Source organism: Megalobrama amblycephala, linkage group LG1, assembly GCF_018812025.1.
Source record: "Megalobrama amblycephala isolate DHTTF-2021 linkage group LG1, ASM1881202v1, whole genome shotgun sequence".
NCBI lineage: Eukaryota > Metazoa > Chordata > Actinopteri > Cypriniformes > Xenocyprididae > Megalobrama > Megalobrama amblycephala.
In genome coordinates, this window is record NC_063044.1 from 29056679 (window position 1) to 29078751 (window position 22073).

Below are 22073 nucleotides of genomic sequence, written 5' to 3' on the forward strand. Positions count from 1 at the left end.
CATCACAGTGTGTTATATGGGATTGTCTTCATAAGGAATGTATGCAGTGCTGCCTTGAAGTATCATAGTAATGAGGTATCATACCATTATCTTTTTCCTTTTGAAACAGACTGTTTTCAGGTAGAAATACAACATCAAATGTATGATGTAAAAAGAAAGCTGTTCCACAATGCCTGTAAAGCTGCGATATCAATGAATCAATCACCAGATCACAGCAACACCAACACTATACAAATGGATCTTGTTGTTGAGGGGTCTGGGACAGTACTTGTTGATTTGTCCAATTCAATAATCTGGCCCAAAGGAACACAGCTAGAAGACATTGTTTGAGCAAATAACTTTGGACAATGTCAGCGCAATGTGACTTTAAATCTGTCACTCAACATTCCCATAGGAAGCTCTGCTATGAATACAGGCTAAAGGTTATTTTCCAGCCATAGCATTTTTAGGGAGGAACATAAGAGTATTGTTAACCCAAAATAATACCAAAAACATTTATGCGTTAGAAACTGGTTGATGAAACATCAACTCTGAAAGCAGAACACTCTTGAAGAACAACTCTCTGACACCTTCATGGCAACTCGAAAACAGGAAGTAACAAGTACAAATGCACACATGTATCATCAGTGTTAACCAGCATATGGTTTCAGGATTATTCATTTATAAATAAATAAATGTAACACTTTATTTTAGTGTCTTTGTTGCAACTGTCCTAACCCTATGGTACTTAATACTTAAATGTATTACACTGTAACAAAACAACATTTAAAAAAAAAAAAACATAAATAAGCCACATTTGTTGTGCCCATTATTTTTTTAGATACTCTTTAACATCAATAAGCATTAATGAACCTGTGTTTCACCCTCTGAAGAACAGGTTATTAGAAATGAAAGATCTAGCGTAAGTTCTACCAGGAAGACTCAATGTTACGTCACCCAGTAGTTTAGATCTAATCTATCATTATCTTACACTTGGAGTATAAAAGGTCAATACTTACACATGTCTGAGTTTGCAGATGTTGACGCCAGCCTTCACCTCCATCCTCCCCACCACCACCAGGATGGTCCCTGTCCATACCTCCCAAGGGGTCGGCTACGCCCCTGCCTTCATCTTCAGGCAGGAAATGCAGAGTCCGCAACCCTTTAGGATGTGAGCTATGGACGGGGCCTACGCCCAAGAACTTTCTTACAATATTTTGCTTTCTGATTGTTAATAAATATCATTATTACGTTATCTTGCTTCTCAGGTCTTTCTGGTCGAACTTCAAAGGGTTCATTTAAGTAATATGTACACATTTAAAACATATAGAATCTTTTTTTGGCACAGATTGTTCTTTAATATTCTGTCAAGAACCCTATATATAGAATCCCACGGTGCTGTTTTGCAGCTTTACCTGAATGCTGTATGTGTCATATTAACAATATTATTAATTGAATCGGGGTCCAGCGAAACACACTGAAAAAAGAAAAAGGAAAGAGAAAGAAAGACAGTAGCATTTTTTATGCTTCTTATAGGGTTAGTTCACCCAGAAGTTAAGTAATAAGTAAAGTTTCTTGAAAGTGAATCTGTTCTCAGAATCTTTTCTATTTCCTTAAAGGGTTAGTTCACTTAAAAAAGGAAATTCTGTCATCATTTACTCACCCTCATGTCATTCCAAACTCGTAAGACTTTTGTTCATCTTCGGAACACAAATGAACATCTTTTTACTGATATCTGAGTGCTTTCTGTCCACTGACAACCTATGCAACTACCACTTTCAAGCCTCAGAAATGTACTAAAGATATTGTTAAAGAAAATCAGTGTTAACCTCAATTTTATGAAGCGATGCGAGTGCTTTATTTACACATGAAAAAAACAATTTACAACTTTATTTACAAAATATTAATCTCTAATGGGCGTTCACAAGAGCACCATGATGCATGCATGTTTTGATGTGAGAGCAGACGTTAGCAGGGTTAAAAGCACTTGCATCACTTCATAAAACTGAGGTTAAACCGCTTGAGTCACATGGAGTACTTCAGTGATGTCTTTACTACCTTTCTGGGCCTTAAAATGGTAGTTGTGTGGTTGTCAGTGGAGAGACAGAAATCTCTCAGATTTCATCAAAAATATCTTCATTTGTGTTCCGAAGAGTAACAAAGTTTTATGGGTTTGAAACGACATGAGGATGAGTAATTAATGACAGGATTTTCATTTTTGGGAGAACAAACCCTTTAAATGAAATAGAAAAGATTTTTGAGAAAAGATTAACATCCAAGAAACTTTACTCAACATTGCATTTAGCATAAATTTAAACTATGTTTTCATTTAATTGTAATTAACATGCATTAAAGGTGCTAAAGAGGATGTTTTGTTTTATACATTTTTGCAATAGTACTTGAAACTGTCTTTACTAACTGAAAAAAGATTATTTATTAGGTGCACTGAAAGTAATAATATTAATATACATCATCTGTGCACGAGGTAGGGCCTTAAAAACATCAGCCAATCGTTTACACAATCATCGCGTAAACGATTGGCCCTCTGGCTTGTCAATCACTGCCGTGACGTTCCTTGTGAGAGACGTGCGCGGCTGCGCGCTCCAGTAACTTTCCACACTCCACAGGCGCCGCATGCAATGTTTTTGTCAGGAGACAGGAGTAACAACTGCAGATTATGAGTTACCTGCGGTGAGTCCGACATAATGAATCCACTAACACGATACAGCAAATGCCGGTGGTAAACACTCGTGTTCCAATACTCGTGCACGAGTTTTGGGAGGCGTTCCCTCGAAATGAGCTGTGAAGGATGGGGGTTGTTCTTACGCATGCACTCATTTCAAAAACTCACTAAGTCTTTGGTTTCTCAGTCGACGAAAAGATCCTCTTTAGCACCTTTAAATGTCTGAAAACCTTCAATTTGCACTCAAGTATATTCTTTTAAACTTAAAATTTTTGCTGAAGTGTACTTCTTTTTCACAAGGGCAGGCTAAATCATGTATGTTAAAGAGCCTTGCACACATTAAATAATGTAACAGTTTACACACTGACACCATGTAGCCTATTTTCAATTTGTTGTACATTAGCTGCCAACTTTTCCCCGCCTCCCTCCCTCTCAGTGTCAGCAAGAGCAGGGGCTGGACCGCACTGACAAAACTCTTACACACACTGCAGGCTTTTTCAGCATTTAGAGTCAGCGAGAAAGACACAAGACAGTCTGAGAAGCAAGATTGAGAAAAAAAAGCCATTCAAATGTTTTTTTCTAGATGGTGATAGAAAAGTGAGAAGTCTAGCCTTGCTTGGAAACAGAAGGTAGTTGGAGAGGCGCCTGAAGAGAGACAACTTTTGAAGAGAATTTTCTTGAATGGAATTGCTCACGATTAAAGCATAAGCTGTTTTCAATATTTATTTTTCAATTTGCAAGTCTCTTTCACTCTTTGACCATGAGGCACATCTATCTGCTGAGTCTGGGTGAGTCACACTTCAGATGTTTTTAGGATTGAAGTTTCCACTGATGAATGTAGAGACAGATGTTTGTATGGAGCCACTGTGGTTTTGCTAACTCAAATGTTGCCCTGCCAACCACTGCGTAATTGTTGCTGTTTTAAAAATAGAGAAACAGCAAATGGCCAATGAGAGGAAACTGCCACAGATAGGAAAATCTGATGTCACAATGGGGTAGTTTTTGTGAGAATCAGGGTTCAGAAGCTCTAGTTATCTGGAAAGCACCAGCTGAATGTGAGTGACGAATGGAGAAGAAACAGACGGTTCTGCTCCTGTTCTCATAGTCTTAAGACATTCAAGTGTTTGGAAAAGAACCGTGAAGTAAAGTATCAACTGTAGATCTGGTTATTAAATGATTTTGGGCCAGTTATTGTTGTGAAACAAGGACTGCTATGTATTCAAACACTGTCCTCATGAACCTTCAAAGACAATGAAATAGTAAAATCATGATATACTTTGTGAGTTCAGTCTGGGATGTTGTGGGACAACAATAAGTGAAACTGAGCATTGTTTAGCTCAAAGTTAAAGGGTTAATTCAGCCAAATATGACAATTCTGTCATTATTTACTCACCTTTACTCAAAAAAAGTTAAATGGTGTTATAGAACCAAAGAGTTCTTGACTCAATTTTAAAATACCCTTTATGGTTCTATATAAGGAGAAATGTCTCAAATATTTACCATGTTATTTAATTTTTTTTTCTATTGATAAAGTTGGTTTACAGGCTAATTAATTCATAAAATTTCATTTCAAATAAATTAAAACAAAATGAATCAATTAAAATTAAATCCATAAAATGATCCCATGATTGAAACCCCTAAAAGGTTCTATATATGAAGCACCGGACAAAACCCTTTAAGCTTCTACCGTATATAAGAATGTTTTAACCTGTATGATTTCTGTGGAGCACAAATAAAGATATTAACAAACCATTTTGATGGCCAATGACAAAAACACTGAGACGTTTCTCAAAATATCTTCTTTGTGTTCCACAAAGTACTAGTTTTTGGGTGAACTATCCCTTTAAAGCTTGAAGTTGCGTGGCTTTGATTTTGACAATGGAAAAATGTTGGCGGAAACTGAATTAGGACAGGAAATCCAAGGTGTTTTCATATGTCCACACAGCTGAGGGGCCCAGGAAGATGGGATGGTGACATTAAACCAAGGGCAAACTATGAAGAGGGGAAAAAATGTTACATAAACCTTACTAAAGAATAAGAACAAAATCATAATATACAGTAATTGTTTGTCTGGTGCTTACAATAATGAGCAAGACCACACCTTAGGTAATGATGGAGTCACCATTGTAAAAAGTGTTACACCACTTTTTAAGAGTCTCTTGGGTGACCCTGCCTGTGGTCAGAGCATGTGACAGTGTGTCGTCTGAGCGCTGGTTCTGTAAGTTAAATCTGTTAGTTACAGTCGTGCACAGAGCCTCACCCAGAGCACTCATACTTCCTGAATGGCCATCATGAACAATGAGTGGATATAACATTAGATTCATAGAATTATTCTTTTCTTTGATGGTTCTTCCAACGTTGTCTACTCAGATGTTATTCCTAAGTGTCAATTTAGCCATTATGGGGGATAAATCAAGTTGATTTTGGAAGCCTGTCTTAGGATGGGCTCAGTTTGACATGCATGACACTTAAATGTCTACGTCATGGATGACACACATGCAGTTTACATACAGGGATGTCCAATATTCTGAGGCCACTAGTGAAAATGCTTATACTTTCTATTAAACACGAACATTTTAATTGCATAACTTCTTAAAAGTAAAAAAAAACTGAATTGAAAATGAACAAGAATTTCAGAATTTCTTTTGGCATTTGGTTCTGTTTATTTGCAAGTTGTTGTATAAAAAGTCCCATATTTTCAACATAGTCTCAGACCTTTGGACCCACTATATGTGCTTCAAGCTAAACACCAAAGACACTAAACTTGCAGTAACAGACTCTTTATTTTTGCCTATAGGTATTTTATTGACACTGACAGAGAGCACAGCGATTGACTGCCGTGAGGGATATATAAGATTTAGGGGGACGTGTACAGGTATGAATAAAAAGACAAACATGATACTTTTGTTGATACAGTTGAATATTATTGAATAGCTGGAAATTAAACATAGCTGGAAATTATACTGCAGATAGGACACATTTATGCACTGAATCAGCACTCAATAATTGTAATAAAAATAAAGACAAAAGTGCTATCGTTATTCATACTGTTTTTGTCATTGCTATAGATGAAGATGAGTGTAAGTTTGAAAAACCCATTTGTGGAGAAAATGCAAGATGCTTCAACACAAATGGCAGTTACTACTGTCTGTGTCAAGAAGGGTTCAAACCAACTCACAATTTCACACTAAATGATTCAATTACATGCCAAGGTAAAGAGAGCTTGATATGATACATCTCATATGACCTCTGTGCAGCAGAAACAACATCTGAATCTCTGTTCATCTCATTTCAGACATTAATGAATGTGTGGATCAAAGAATTGATTGTGGTCCTAATGCAAAATGTAACAATACTGTTGGAAGTTATTTCTGCACATGTGAAACTGGCTACACTTCCAGCAATGGGAAAGAGATATTTATTGCTGGACAAGGAATTCAATGTATTGGTAAGACACTATTAGAGCTATTAGACATTTTGTGGTCATCAATTTTGCAACTTTGCTTTTGGTCTAATGTGAGAGTTTTCAAATGACGTGCTTTTGTTTACTGTCTGTCTCTAAATTACAGACAGAGATGAATGCGCCGATCCCAGTATTTGTGGAATAAATGCAACATGTCATAACACCCCCGGTAATTTCAACTGCATCTGTGCTGCGGGCTTCAGCCTGAAGTCAGGAGAAACTAACTTCACTGATCTACATGAATCCTGCATGAGTAGGTCCTTTAAAACTGTAAAGTTTTGACATTGATATTTGAGTTTATTTTTTAGAAATGTAAGATCCTTCTCCAACATGTTGTTTTCATGTTGTTGAAGGTGTTTGTGACATTGATAAATCCATCTGTGGAGAAGGAGGAGTCTGCCATAACAGCAAAGACGGCCATGAATGTGTCTGCAGGTCAGGATTCACCAACTATGGTCACAAACAAATGAAGTGCACAGGTTAGTGTTAAATGTGGATAATTTTGGTTCCTATTTCACACACATTTTCATTATTAAAAATAAAATAATTTATATTCACCTTTCAGATTTCACTTTCAAAATATTCATTCTGTTTAAAAATACAACCTATAAAATTCGACTAGCAACTTTCAGTCCATTTTATTTCGCTTTACAAATTTGTTTCCACAAACTCAGTGGTTCAAATTCAGCAGAAAATTCAACATTTCACATCCGGGAACTGCAGGAAAAGCAGTAGAGTGATCATTATCACATGAGTGTTCATGAAGTGCATGATCTCCATCTGCTGTTAGTCTTCTTCACCAGCAGGTGCCGCTAGCGGCTGTTTATGAAGACCAGAGCAACCATTAGAAACAGGTCATTCATTCTTCAAAACGGATTTGCTGAAATGGAGCAAGCGGTAAGTGAATGTGTGATGATTATCAGGGCCAGTATAAATGCAGAAAAGCTGATAAAGACACAAAAGCTGCATTTAGCTATGTTTAATTCAGTGTCTTTATGGTTACTTTTCCTGTGTAGGCTACATGTAAGCAGCTTTCTCTCCAGTGAACGAGATTATAACGTTATTGCCCGATGCTGGTGTACAGATATGAGTCAAATGTCCATTGGGCTTTGAATGGGGGCGTATCAACCGATGAGACCTCAATTGTAGACACAACCAATAGAGCTACAGAGTAAGTCTATGTTGAGCGACGCATAGTTGTCAACAGAACTCTTCTTAGCGACCATCGGGGCCAGCTGATAAATCAAACTTTTGCCGAATCCCGTAGGAAGGACGGCAAAGACATCTTTCCTCGACAAATGCCTTGATCGCGGTCCTCCAAATGTTCCTCTTTTAAAATTAATGCGCTGTCGATATCTTCTATAACGGACGCGATGGCGGAATCTACACATCTCAGTTCTTCAACAGCCATCATTGTTGTAAACTAATTGACCTTTCGCAAGACTCGCCCCCTTAGTTACTGTTGCTTTGTCCGACAAGCCGTGGCGCTGTCACGCCACACAGAGTGGAAAATACATCGCGGAGCAAAGCGGAAACTGACAACACATCGACAGACGAGACAGAGCTGGTTACTTATGATATTAAACAAAGTCCCAGCTTTCAAACTGTGTAGTTATTTAAAAAATTCAAACAATAAAAACCGTTTTGTGGCTCTTTAATGGGTTGTGACCATGATCGTGACAGATTGCTGTAGCGCCTCAGCTCAAGCGGCTCGTTAACCGATCATCTCTTCCTACTAGTCCATTTATAGCATCAAATAAACATGAATGAACATGAGAATGAATGTTGTTTCAAACGCGGAAAGACGTCAGTATTCACAATTTTTCAAGTTGTACTCCACCGATGTTAATCTTCTAACTCCTGACTGCTTTGACGGACAAAATGGCGGATGCGGCGTTCAGATTGGTTAGATCGCTTGTCATCAAACTCCCCAAGCGTTCTCTGATGACGTGGGTGGTTACGTAACCGCAGATAGCCTGTCCATCATCGATTAAAGCCCGCCCTGGCAATTTGATTGGCTCGGCCTTCTGGGAGCCGAGCATAATTACTCCACAATGGATCGAGTCCAGACCGAACTTCCCGTCCAAAAAATGTTGTGGGCGGGGTTCGGGCTGGCACCCAGGCTAGCCTGATGCTGGTGTATAGATCAAATGTTAAATCTGCAGGTAGACACATATTTCTCTCTGTTGTTTAGTTTCCTTAACTTTATATCGCAGCAATGTGTTGTAACAATAGAGTTTCCCTCATCCGTCATAGGATTCCCCTGTCATCAGGACATATAAAACTTTTAACACAGCTTAATGGACTCGTACAGTGATATAAAAGACCAAACTGGCACCTCATTTGTGATGTAGGTTATACTATATAGGCTCCAAGCAAGCAGATACTGGTATAAAGTTAGTTTTTGACGCTGAACATTTGATAATCGCAAATTTGGGGACCGTCTCTAAAGTTACGACATTCGATATTCACATTTCTACCTTCAAAAGCATTTGAAGAGAATGACTTAGTCACAAAACCAACTGTAAACGTAATGCAAACCTTTTAGATTTTTGATGCTTATTAAAATAAAAGGTAGAAATGTGAATACCGAATGTCGTAACTTTAGAGACGGTCCCCAAATTTGCGAATATCAAACGTTCAGTGTCAAATACAAACTTTATGCGAGTATCTGCTTTCTTGGAGCCTATATAGTATAACCTACATCACAAATGAGGTGCGAGTTTGGTCTTTTATATCACTGTACGAGTCCATTAAGCTGTGTTAAGCGTTTTATATGTCCTGATGACAGGGAAATCCTATAAGGTACGAGGGAAACCCCAGTATTACAACACAGTGTGGAAACTAAGGAAACTAAACAACAGAGAGAAATATGTGTCTACCTCAGATTTAACATTTGATCTGTACACCAGCTTTGGGCAATAACATTCTCGTTCAGTGGAGAGAAAGCTGCTTACATGTAGCCTACACAGGGAACTAATGGTTGCTCTGATCTTCATAAACAGCCGCTAGCGGCACCTGCTGGTGAAGTCGACTAACAGCAGATGGAGATCATGCACTTCATGATCACGCTACTGCTTTTCCTGCAGTTCCCGGATGTGAAATGTTGAATTTTCTGCCGAATTTGAACCACTGAGTTTGTGGAAGTGAATTTGTAAAGTGAAATAAAATGGACTGAAAAGTCGAATTTTATAGGTTGTATTTTTAAACAGTGAATGGTGAATGAATATTTTGAAAGTGAAATCTGAAAGGTGAATATAAATTATTGAATTTTTAATAATGGAAATGTGTGTGAAATATTTTTAATTGAAATATTCACAGCTGAAATATACGACCATGTTGAATTTCAGACCATAAAAATGCAAGCTTTAAAAATACAATGCATCAAAATGCAAGCACAGTTAATGTAATGCATTTTTTTTCAATTAGTGCAATTCAACAAGCTTTTTATTTCAAAAACATTTGGCATTAATTTACTTCCATGTTATTATCTCTTAAATCACTTTTTCTTCTGTGATGCTGCTTAACAGTTATATGAATTTCTTTTCAGAGCTCAAGTGCAACACAATTATAAGCGAGAGCAAAGCATCCCAGGTATTGCATAACTTTTCTAGATTACTGATACAGAATATTACAGTCATTCATAATCAACTAGGATGCTGATCTCTCTTTTTCTCTGTGTTGTCTGTGTAGGCATCTCCAGAGCTAACAAAACTTGTCTCCTTGCTGACCAACAGCTGTTTGGTACTGAATGAGAACGAGTCTGTCAGGAAGGAGCGTTTTAAACAAGTGGACGGAGAAAGACTTCTTGAGGTGACACCTTGTAAAATACAATAATTATACCCTTGTAAAAAAAAGATTAATTTGTATTGAATGTGAACTTGTAGTGTACATTAAATCTTAAAAGTATATGTTTAAAAACAGTATTTGCAGATAATATAATATTAATGAAATCAAAAGCCACTTAATGGGTTAGTTCACCCTCCAAAATGAAAATTCTGTCATTACTCACCCTCATGTCATTTTAAACCTGTGAGACTTTTGATTATCTTCGGACCATAAATTAAAAATCTTTTTGATGACAGAATGCTGTCAGATTTCCTTTCATAGACTGCCTTTGCAACTACTGTACCACTGTGATGCTTCAAAAAGTTCGTAAAGAGTTCAGAAATCTAATCCATATAAATCAAGCGTTATATAGTCCAAATTTTCTAAAGAGAGTTGATCGCTTGAAGAACCAATCAGGTTTATTCTCGTGTGTTACGCATCACATTTGAGCTTAATAAGGAACTTATCTAGCGAAACGATCGGTCTTTTTCGAAAAAATACAACTGTATATGCTTTATAAACACAAATGATTGCCTTCCAAGTGCGCCAAAACCGCACTTTCATATTCTTCAAAAAGCTTACGCTGTATGTCCTACACTTTCCCTATTCAACTTACGGAAAAAATGGAACTGCCGCTGCGTTCGTTCCGTAGGTAGAATAGGGAGGGAGTAGGACATACAGCGTAAACTTTTTGAAGAATACGAAAATGCGAATTTTTTTCGAAAATGACCGATCGTTTCACTAGATAAGACTCTTATTCCTCATCTGGTATTGTTTAAAAAAAAAAAAAAAAAACGCACTTATTTTGATGTGCACATGCAAAGTATTTGAATATAATTTTAAGTGTGTTATTCAAAATTAAAAAAGTTAATATATTTTAAATGTGCTAAGTTTTTACAAATTTGTAATTACAAATACATTTATAAATATGACATACAAGTTTCACTAGAAATGACATTAAAGTATATTTTAGTTTTTTTCACAAATGCTCATCAGTAGTACACTTTAACCATATTTCAAAGACAACAGAAGTAATTATGAAATTGTACATAAAGATGGACTAAATCTTAAAGTGGGCAAAAAAGCATTGCATGTAGCATAAATTTAAACTACATTTTCATTTAATTGTAATTAACATGCATTTAAATGTCTGAAAACGTTCAATTTGCACTCAAGTATATTCTTTTAAACTTTACATTTTTTGCTGAAGTGTACTTCTTTTTCACAAGGGTATGCTAAATCATGTATGTTAAAGAGCCTTGCATACATTAAATAATGTAACAGATTAAAACAGCTATGCTCAAATAAGTGCTTATACTCAAACATCATCTTGATACACAAATCTCTACCATTCTACCCACCCCATTTAGGCATTTCTGAGTGCTTTAGATAGTCTGCTTCACGGTGGTTTCCAAGGTGATAACCATAAAGTGTCAGCAATGTTTAATATTGTGGAAAGCATGCTAAAACTGATAGGACCTCTGCTGTCAGAAAGCCAGACCAAGAGATCAAGCTCTAAAACCGGTAAGAAATAGGTCCACACTAAAATATTACACTTAAGTACCAGAAAACTACTTCACTGAGTCTTTTCTTACATTATCAGTGTGGTTTTTGCCCTACAGAGGTGGAGCTGTTGGTAAAGTGGGGCAAATCTCCACCTGAGGGTGATTTCAATATATCCTCCGGACACACACAGTTTACATCCAACTGGGACACAGCAACTGGAAATACATACCTTGGTATATATTCATAATCACATTTACAGTGTAAATTTATATATATATATATATATATATATATATATTGAATTGACCATAATTTTATTTTCTGTCGTTGTGCATCAACCAGGCTTTACAACTGCAGCTCTTCTCAGCTACAAAAGTCTGGAAGAATCACTCAATGGCTATTTTAACCATTTAGAGACACAGAAAAAGCAGACTTTCAAGATAAATTCAAAAGTAGTAACTGCCACTGTTAGTAACACAGAGACTGACAAGCTACAGAAACCAGTAAATTTCACGTTTTCTCACTTGGAGGTATGGAACAGTTTGCTCTCAATGTACCACATACAATGTGTTACACCAATGTGATGTACTGTTAACGCATATTTCTAAATGTACATTTCCCTCCAGAAAACAAAAGAGGCACACTGTGTGTTTTGGGATCCTAAACTGAAAGGGGGCGCGTGGTCAGAAGAAGGTTGCAATAGAGTGATCTCTAGTGATTTCCAGACTGTCTGCTCCTGTACTCACCTCAGCAGCTTTGCTGTGCTGATGGCTCTCTATGACATTGGGGTATGTACTCTTTACCTATTGTCACCACAAAAGCAAATCTTGAGCTCATTAATTTTCTTAGCAAGAAAACTTTATCTTTTTTACTACCAGTTCCTGCATTAGGCACTAAAGATTTTGTTAAAAGATAAATACTATTTAAGAAGTATGCTACTATCTTGTAGGCCTGCTGCAATATATAACATAAGCATTACATCTAAGGCCTAAGAGTGTTTTTACTTGTACAGATTTGAAGATATGAATTTATTTCTGGGTTACTTCACTGAGTGCTTTCTTTAAAGGGTTAGTTCACCCAAAAATTTAAATTCTGTTATCATTTACTCACCCTCGTGTCGTTCCAAACCCGCTTTCATTCTTTCATTCATTTTCGGAACACAAAATGAAGATATTTTGAATGAAATCTGAGTGATTTCTGTCCCTCCATTGACAGTCCTCACAACTACCACTTTGATGCTACAAAAAGTTCATAAAGAGATCATAAAACTAATCCATATGAATTGAGCAGTTAAAGGTGGTAAAGAGGATGTTTTGTTTTATACAGTTTTGCAATATTACTTGAAACTGTCTTTACTAACTGATAAAAGACTATTTATTAGGTGCACTGAAAGGAATAATATTAATATACATCATCTGTGCACGAGGTAGGGCCTTAAAAACATCAGCCAATCGTTTACGCGATCATCGCATAAACAATTGGCCCTCTGGCTTGTCAATCACTGCCGTGACGTTCCTTGTGAGAGACGAGCACGGCTGCGCTCTCCAGTAACTTTTTTTTTAAGAGACTTGATCACTTTATATGCTAAGCAGATTTGATTTAGGCTTTTATTCACATATAAACATTCATCAATGCACACCTCGGTTGTGGTAAACGGAAACTCTGGCATGTTCGCTTGACAAATGAGAACCAATGAGGTTCATTCTCATGTTACGCATCACATTTGACCTTCCACAAGAACCCATTATGTATCTATCTATCTATCTATCTATCTATCTATCTATCTATCTATCTATCTATCTATCTATCTATCTATCTATCTATCTGTCTGTCTATCTGTCTATTTTTCTATCTGTCATCTATCTCTCTGTCTATCTATAGAGGTACATCACCACTTTAGTCAGACATGTTGAATTTATGTTGCTAAACACAATGGCTGCGTCCAAAAGCTGAAAATATGAAGATAAGAAGACAACAAGGTATATCTAAATCCAATGATTATGTCTATCTCCTGAGATGAAGACAGGCATATCCTTCGCTGCCTATGATATTCCTCCATCCTATACATTTGATTCTGTGACAGTTGAGCTAAAAATTTAAGTGCCACCTGAAAGTTACAGCTGGTCGTCAGTTTGTGTGTAAATGTAAAAAATTGCTGTAAAATTAAGAGCCCAACTAAAGCAAACACTGATCACCATTATGGCGACTAATTTCAAATGGAAACAATAAAACATTAACATCTATCCTCAATATTTTACAGTGTATGTTTTTTTTTTAACAACTTTTGATTTCATTTCTAGTGAGAAATTAGTGTTGTATGGTAGTATACGAAATATCTCTCTACTTTGATGTAGATCATTAAACTGTTATGCCGCCTCAGAACTCTGTCTGAAATCAGTTCGGGAGGATCTACTTGTGAAGTCAGTCCCTGATAGGACAAAGAGGAAACAAGTCAGCTGCTTAAGCTTTCGGACGCAGCCAATAACATATTAATAAGACAGTCATACAGAATTATGGGCAAGGGTCATCATCAAATGAAAGAATATGAAAGGAAGAAGGAAAAAAAATTAGGAAGCTTGTTTCTAGTATCAAGTATCTCACATTTCTCTTTTTTCAACAGCTTTCTTTTTTTTTTTTTGCAATTACAAGTTTATATCTCACAAATGTGAATATTAACAGAAATAATATTCACAATTATCAGTTTATAACTTGCAACTGTGAGATCTAAACTTGTATCAGAATTGTGAGATAAAAATTGCTATTAAATAAATTGCTCCTTTTTTACTTTTTATTCTGTGGCAGAAACAAACTTCCATAGATCACACACTGATCGTAAGGTGAAATCTGTTAAAGAGAATCTTAATTTTTCTCAACCAGGATGTATATGAGCTGACTCTGATCACATGGGTGGGACTGCCACTGTCTCTGGTCTGCCTCCTCATCTGCATTATCACATTTTACTTGGTGCGATCTATCCAGAGCACACGCAACACCATCCACCTGCACCTCTGCATCAGCCTCTTCATCGCCTACTTTGTGTTCCTCGTGGGCATCGCCCGCACAGAAAATGAGGTAAACTCTAGCTTCACACAATAAAGTTCATAGTTCTGTGTTTGTATGTCTGGGTCTGAAGTGATAATAAACATCCTGTGTGTTCACTTCCTGTCCTCGTGCTGTGGTTCAGGTGGGCTGTGCAGTTGTTGCAGGCGTGCTGCACTATTTCTTCCTGGCTTCGTTCTGCTGGATGTGTCTGGAAGGAGTGCAGCTGTTCCGCATGGTGGTGCTGGTCTTCAACACAACGCTGAGACCCATCTATATGATTGCCGCTGGTTATGGAGTTCCTGCTGTCATCGTTGCAATTTCAGCCACAGTGAATCCAAGTGGATATGGCACTCGTGGCTAGTGAGTTTTAGACATAATAAATTCTGATTAGACATCAGTTATTTATTTATTTATGATGGCATTAAGATGTTTTTCTTTATCTTTAGCTGTTGGCTCAACATTCAAGATGGCTTCATTTGGAGCTTTTATGGGCCAGTTTGCGCCATAATTATTGTAAGTACTGTTGCACTTTCTACAAATAGATGAGAAAACAGGATCTGAAAGGCAATGACAGGAGCGACATGTCACAAGAATGACAAAGACATTTTATTTATTTGATAATAAACAATAATACACAAAAAATAATATAAATAGGTAATTTGCAAAGGGTCCCAATGTTTGTGTGTGTGTACAGGTATATATGGTTTATGTCATCCAAGATGTTCATGTCCTTCTTTCTTCAGTCGAAAAGAAATGAAGGTTTTTGATGAAAACATTCCAGGATTATTCTCCTTATAGTGGACTTCAATGGACCTCCAAACGTTTGAATGTCAAAATTACAGTTTCAGTGCAGCTTCAAAACGTTCTACATGATCCCTGACGAGAAATAATTGTCTTATCTAGAGAAACCATTGCTTATTTTCTAAAAAAAATGTAAAAATTATATACGTTTTAACCATAAATGCTCATCTTGAACTAGCTCTCTTCTTCTTCTCTATTTGAATTCCAGCAGTGTAGATGCTGCTAAATGTATTACTGCCCTCCTCAGGTCAAAGTTTGAACTAGTTGTTATATACTTGCACTAGCATATTGTATATGACAATTTAGTTCAAACTTTGACCTGTGGAGGGCAGTAATACACTTAGCAGCATCTACACTGCTGGAATTATAATAGAGAAGAAGAAGAGAGCTAGTTCAAGATGAGCATTTATGGTTAAAACGTATATCAATTTTTAATTTTTTTTTTTTTTTTTGGAAAATGAGCGATGGTTTCTCTAGATAAGACCCTTATTCCTCGTCTGGTATCGTTTGAAGCCCTTTGAAGCTGCACTGAAACTGTAATTTTGACCTTCAACCGTTTGGTGCCCATTGAAGTCCACTATAAGGAGAATAATCCTGGAATGTTCTTCCTCAAAAACCTTCATTTCTTTTCGACTGAAGAAAGAAAGACATGAACATCTTGGATGACATGGGGGTGAGTAAATTATCAGGACATTTTCATTTGAAAGTGAACTAATCCTTTAAGACTTGTATGGCTTTATATAACGTGATTGATGTCTCTTAATGAAATATGTAGTAGAAAACCCATGAAAGATTTACGTTATTTAACATATTTGGCGGCGCCATTATGTCATGGATATGTCTTGGATTTTTTAAATAACATAAATCTTTCATGGGTTTTCTACTACATATTTCAGTAAGAGACATCATTTACGTTATATTAAGCCATACAAGTCTTAAAGGATTAGTTTACCCGAAAATGAAAATTCTGTCATTAATTACTTACCATCATGTCGTTCCACACCCGTAAGACCTTCAATAATCTTCAGAACACAAATTAAGATATTTTATTTGAAATCCGATGGCTCCGTGAGGCCTGCATAGGGAGCAATGACATTTCCTCTCTCAAGATCCATTAATGTACTAAAAACATATTTAAATCAGTTCATGTGAGTACAGTGGTTCAATATTAATATTATAAAGCAATGAGAATATTTTTGGTGCACCAAAAAAAAACAAAATAACGACTTATATAGTGATGGACGATTTTAAAACAGTGCTTCAGGCAGGGGCGCAGGAGACATTTTCAAAGTGAGGGGGACCAAACTGCTTTGGGGGGTGGGGGGTTGTCATGACAACGGGCGCTCTAAATTGTAATGGACTGGAGCTCACGTTCACATCGGGAACACGGGAGCAGCGCGATGCGACCGCAAAAGGCACTTTCACGATCAAAGTGCACGCCACTGATAAGCATTGTAAATGCAGTATTACAGTATACACATACCAGTTAAACACACAGATCTCCTCTCGTGCGTCCTCCACTGGATGAGGCAATATCACTTTTGTTTCTATTTCAGAGATCTCTTTTATAGATGCCATCAATGCTTTTGCCTTTCAAGATGTAATTACCGAAATCAAAACAGTCCATAAACTATAAATCCTCACGAAAACTTCAGTCAAGCCAGCTCGCGCGTCAACCTGAGAGATCAGCCTCCTTACCTTAAAGTGTCAAATTTCTTGGTTTCTGAATGGACGGTTTGGCTTGATTGACAAACGCTAACGTTCGGGCATGTTTATATACCATCGACCTGTCCTAAAACGTTAGCACGCTTTGATCAATGGTTTGTAGATCATGTGTTTCTCCGTTCGAGAGCGCATTTCCTGTTCACATCCGCGACAAAACAGCTGATTATTTACGAACGGATCGCTTACAGAAACGTGAAAATGGTCTCATTTGAAAGAAAATATCCTGAGCTAAAAGATGATATAGTGTGACTAATTGAAGCAGCCCTTATCAAAAGTGCAGGGGTCGACTTCTATCTTTTAAAAACTGGGGGGGTCCTGACCCCCCTGTCCCCCGTGCCAACGGCGCCCCTGGCTTCAGGAAGCTTCGGAGCATAATGAATCAGTGTATCGAATCATGATTCGGATCACATGTCAAACAGCCAAACTGCTGAAATCACGTGAATTTGGCGCTCCGAACAGCAGATTCGATACACCGATTCATAACGCTCCGATGGTTCCTGAAGCAGTGTTTTGAAATCGGCCATCACTTTATAAGTCATTATTTTTGTTTTTTGTTTTTGCCGCACTAAAAATATTCTCGTCACTTTATAATATTAATATTGAACCACTGTAATCACATGAACTGATTTAAATGTGTTTTTAGTACATTAATGGATCTTGAGAGAGGAAATGTCATTGCTCCCTACGGAGGCCTCACTGAGCCATCGGATTTCAACAAAAATATCTTAATTTGTGTTCTGAAGATGAATGAAGGTCTTACGGGTGTGGAACGACATGAGAGTGAGTAATTAATGACAGAATTTTCATTTTTGGGTGAACTAATTCTTTAATACCCGGGGTCCCCTGTAAAAAACATACTAAACTGTTTTTTTTGTTTGTTTGTTTTTAATTCAAAAAAATGCCAAAAGTTTTCTGTGATGGGTAGGGTTAGTGTAATAAGGGGATCGAATATACAGTTTGTACAGTATAAAAACCATTACACCTATGGAGAGTCCCCATAAAACTACATATTCAAGAGTGTGTGTGTGTGTGTGTGTGTGTGTGTCACAATTTTTGCAATATACTGGTGCCACATACCAACTGTCAAAATTATTGTGAAAGAAACTGAAAGGATGAAATAAATTGTTTATACATGTTTTTTCCTGTATGTTTCAGGTTAATGTATTATTCTTCCTCATAACAATATGGAAGCTGGCAGAAAAATTTTCCTCCCTCAACCCTGACTTAAACAATCTACGCAAAATCAAGTGAGAAATGTTCTTAAACCCTGTATGTAGGTCAAAAGCTTGGAATAATTATGATTTTCTTTTACTGTTTTTGAAGTCTCTTATGCTCACCAAGGCTGCATTTATTTGATCAAAAATACAGTAAAAATAGAAATATTGTGAAACATTATTACATTGTAAAATAACTGTTTTCTATTTCTATTGTAATATATTTTAAAATGTAATTTATTCCTGTGATTCAAAAGCTGAATTTTCAGCATCATTACTCCAGTCTTCAGTGTCACATGATCCTTCAGAAATCATTCTAAAATGTATTGATATTATATGCTTTTAGTGTTTGTTACCATGCGCTGTAAGCAGCCCTCTTGAGCTTTTACATCTCCATCTCCGCCTACAGGGCATTTACGGTCACTGCGATTGCTCAGCTGTGTGTCCTTGGCATCATGTGGGTGTTTGGATGTTTCCAGTTCAATAAAGACACTCTGGCAATGTCGTACATCTTCACTATACTAAGCAGCCTGCAGGGGGTGCTGATGTTCATCATGCATTGCTGGCTCTCAAAACAAGTGAGTCCTGTTTCTCCTCTCACAGTGATACACAGATTAGCTACAAAAATGGAATGATAGATCAATCATGGTTTTGTCAATAAATATAAAGCCTGAGACAGGTAATAAACTCTGACACATGACAGGGAATGATAAATAGAACATTAAAATGAACAATAGAATGAATTACAGCTCATTTATAATAGCAGATTGTTTAGTGAGCAGAGACCAGGTTTAATAATTTAGTAATTATTCAATTAAATTATTAAATAATCAAATTATTATTGTATTTGTATTTGATTATTTCATGTTGACTGTCAAGACCCCATGACAAAAAATAAGTCAATAGAATTTTGTTGCATCACAGCCATGAATATGATTTGCAATGTATTTGACAGTTTTTGTGATATTAGAAGTCGGGACAGTCTTATTCTAGAGAGCAAAAACCTGTATAGTTCAGGATGAGTCACAAGTTATTTTTACTCTTTTTTTTCTGGGTTTTGTCGACTTTTAAAATTGCATTGGCATTATAAATGACCTAAAAGATCACATATAGACTAAAAGCAAAACACCTCTCACAAACACATTTGTTTTGATGGTAACACTTTACAATAAGGTTCGTAAGTTAAACATTAGTTAATGTATTAACTAACATGAGTTAACCATGAGCAATACATTTGTTACTGTATTTACTAATCTACATTAACATTAGTAAATGAAAATACAGTTGTTCATTGTTTGTTCATGTTAGTTCACAGTGCATTAACTGTTAACAAGATTTTAATAATGTATTAGTAAATGTTGAAATTAACATTAACAAAGAAGATTAATAAATGCTGTAGAAGTGCAGTTCATTATTAGTTTATGCTAACTAATGTAATTAACTAATGTTAACTTATGAACCTTATTGTAAAGTGTTACCGTTTTGATGATCAAATGATGACCATAAAAATGCACTGGCTAAAAAAAAAAAAATCAGGACAATCAAACCGCCAGTGATCTGATATGTGATATATGTGATAAATGTCTTTTTAATTTCTCCACAGGTGAGAGACGAGTATGCCAAATTTCTGTCAAGTATCTGTACACCACAGAAGAATAAATATTCAGAGTTCAGCTCAAACCAAACAAGCAAATCTCAGGTAAACTCACTCTCAGTTAGGGACTGTTTAGCTCTTGATATGTGGAAATTCAGTTAGAGTTTGAGGTGCATAATCATTGTTGGATTTATGTCTCAGTGTGGATTTTGCAAATGCCTCAGCAGTACTGAAGTGTGCACATTAACATTTTGAGGCTATTAAATGTGTACTTGTTGCTTTGCCATCATCATCCATCAGCCATCAGTTGCTCAGAAGTGTGCTCATCACAACACTTACACAGACATCAAAGATCACATACTAACTGCTCACTCAGATAGGAAACATTAGCATTTCTCAATAGCATTTCTAATTTCTCAAGGGAGGCAATGATCACCGGAGCTTTTTAGTTATACTGAGCTGTGTTTTCCTGTAATAACTAGTTGTGGATGTGAATGTAAATGAGCTTGAGCTAGACAAAGCCTCTGACTGTCTGCACTCTTTTGCAGGGCTCCAAGAGTGTTCAGCACACTGGTGAATCCCACATTTAAGAGACCATGTCAACAGACCATTGACTTTATCATTCATCTGCAAGCTGAAGTGCCACATTATCTCTCTATATCTGCTTTCTATGGAAAAGATACACTCTAAAAAATGCTGGGTTAAAAACAACCCAAGTTGGGTTGAAAATGGACAAATCCAGCGATTGGGTTGTTTTAACCCAGCGGTTGGGTTAAATGTTTGCCCAACATGCTGGGCAGTTTTATTTAAACCAACTATTGTTTAAAAATTACTATATGGCTGGCTTAAAATGAAACCAAAATAGCTGGTTTATTTTTAAAATTAAAAACCAGATGCAATTAGAGGCAACAATAATAGTAAAAAATGTTCACTTTGGGTTAATTTTAATTAAGCAATACAGTAGTTTTTAAACAATAGTTGAGTTAAATAAAACTACCCAGCAGGTTGGGCAAACATTTAACCCTACCGCTGGTTTAAAACAACCCAATTGCTGGGTTTGTCCATTTTTAACCCAACTTGGGTTGTTTTTAACCCAGCATTTTTAGAGTGTAATATATTGTATTTGGGTGATTCTTCATTTAGGGGAACTTTTCTTTCCCTTGTGTTTTTTTATTTTATTTTTAGAATGCCTTTAAAGATATCTTTATTTTTCATATCATAATAGTTTCTCTTTGATTAGTTTTCAAAGTTTACTTTTGTCAGAATTTCTCCTCTATTTATTAAAAGAACATACTATATTTTTTTGATGTCTTGTGCTCACCAAAGCTGCATGTTTTTATTTTATTATTATTATTTTTTTTTAAAACAACAAAGCATACAGGTTTGGTTCTCTTTCTGTCAAGAAACACTTGATCACATTATCAAAACCACAACACAAATATTTGTATTGTGTCTCTCTCACTCATGGATCCAATGCTGCTTATATCTCTGCTCCTTATTTTCACCATCCAATCATCTCAGACACAAACTAATCAATTGCAGCTGATAATGATCAGAGTACCTGCATTACAGTGGAAAAAGAGAGACAAACACACAAACAAAAAAACACAATATATAAACATATAACAAAGCTGTCACAGTTCCCATCTGTTCTGGACTCCATTTCCCATAATCCTCCCTGGCAATCACCTGCACTCACTCCACCACTCAGTAATCACCCGCCCCTGCAATTCATCCACTCATCACTACTTACGCACACCACTCACCTCAGTATGTTGTCCGATCTCATTTATATGAAGGACTTCCCATGTTCTACTCCAAGACATCAAGGTTACCAACCCATTCTACTCCAGCGTGCTTTCCTAGTCTTTGTATCTTTGTATCTGTGTATCTGTGTGTGAGTTCACCTACCGTCTCTGTGAGTCTACTTCTCCAATCTGCTTCCAGCCATCCACAATCTGTCAACCTGCAATACAAAGGACAGTATCAATATTCCAGTTTCATCATTGCAAGGGCTCATTATATCTTCTACATACCTGTTCACCTGTGTTTCACTGCTGTTTGTTAATAAACCACCTTCTACGTGCAAACATGTTGTCTCCTAACCTTCTGTCCATAACAAAAGCATAATACACACCGACATAATACACCAACACCCCATACTGTAAAACCCGGTAAGTTCAGAGCACTCAAAATTATTGTAGACACCGATTTACCTCAAAAAAATTAAGTAAAGCA

At 36.6% G+C, this 22073-nt stretch overlaps 1 protein-coding gene across 3 annotated transcripts in view; it reads left to right on the forward strand.

The window, feature by feature from the left end:
- LOC125266979 (adhesion G protein-coupled receptor E5) overlaps positions 1-20583 on the forward strand; it is a 45839-nt gene extending 25256 nt beyond the window's left edge. For 2 of the 3 annotated variants that reach the window (XM_048188163.1, XM_048188180.1), the window contains 15 exons: positions 6232-6378; positions 6479-6604; positions 9676-9719; positions 9819-9938; positions 11324-11477; positions 11576-11692; positions 11802-11989; positions 12086-12247; positions 14337-14531; positions 14644-14861; positions 14948-15014; positions 18183-18274; positions 18651-18819; positions 19845-19940; positions 20384-20583. In XM_048188163.1, the coding sequence (XP_048044120.1) occupies positions 6232-6378; positions 6479-6604; positions 9676-9719; positions 9819-9938; positions 11324-11477; positions 11576-11692; positions 11802-11989; positions 12086-12247; positions 14337-14531; positions 14644-14861; positions 14948-15014; positions 18183-18274; positions 18651-18819; positions 19845-19940; positions 20384-20425 (1937 nt within the window). In that variant the 3' untranslated portion in view covers positions 20426-20583. Of the gene's footprint in view, positions 1-3121; positions 3451-5459; positions 5538-5730; positions 5875-5957; positions 6111-6231; positions 6379-6478; positions 6605-9675; positions 9720-9818; positions 9939-11323; positions 11478-11575; positions 11693-11801; positions 11990-12085; positions 12248-14336; positions 14532-14643; positions 14862-14947; positions 15015-18182; positions 18275-18650; positions 18820-19844; positions 19941-20383 lie in introns of those variants that run through there. The other variant, XM_048188171.1, reaches the window with a different exon arrangement.
- The last annotated feature ends 1490 nt before the right edge of the window (positions 20584-22073 follow it).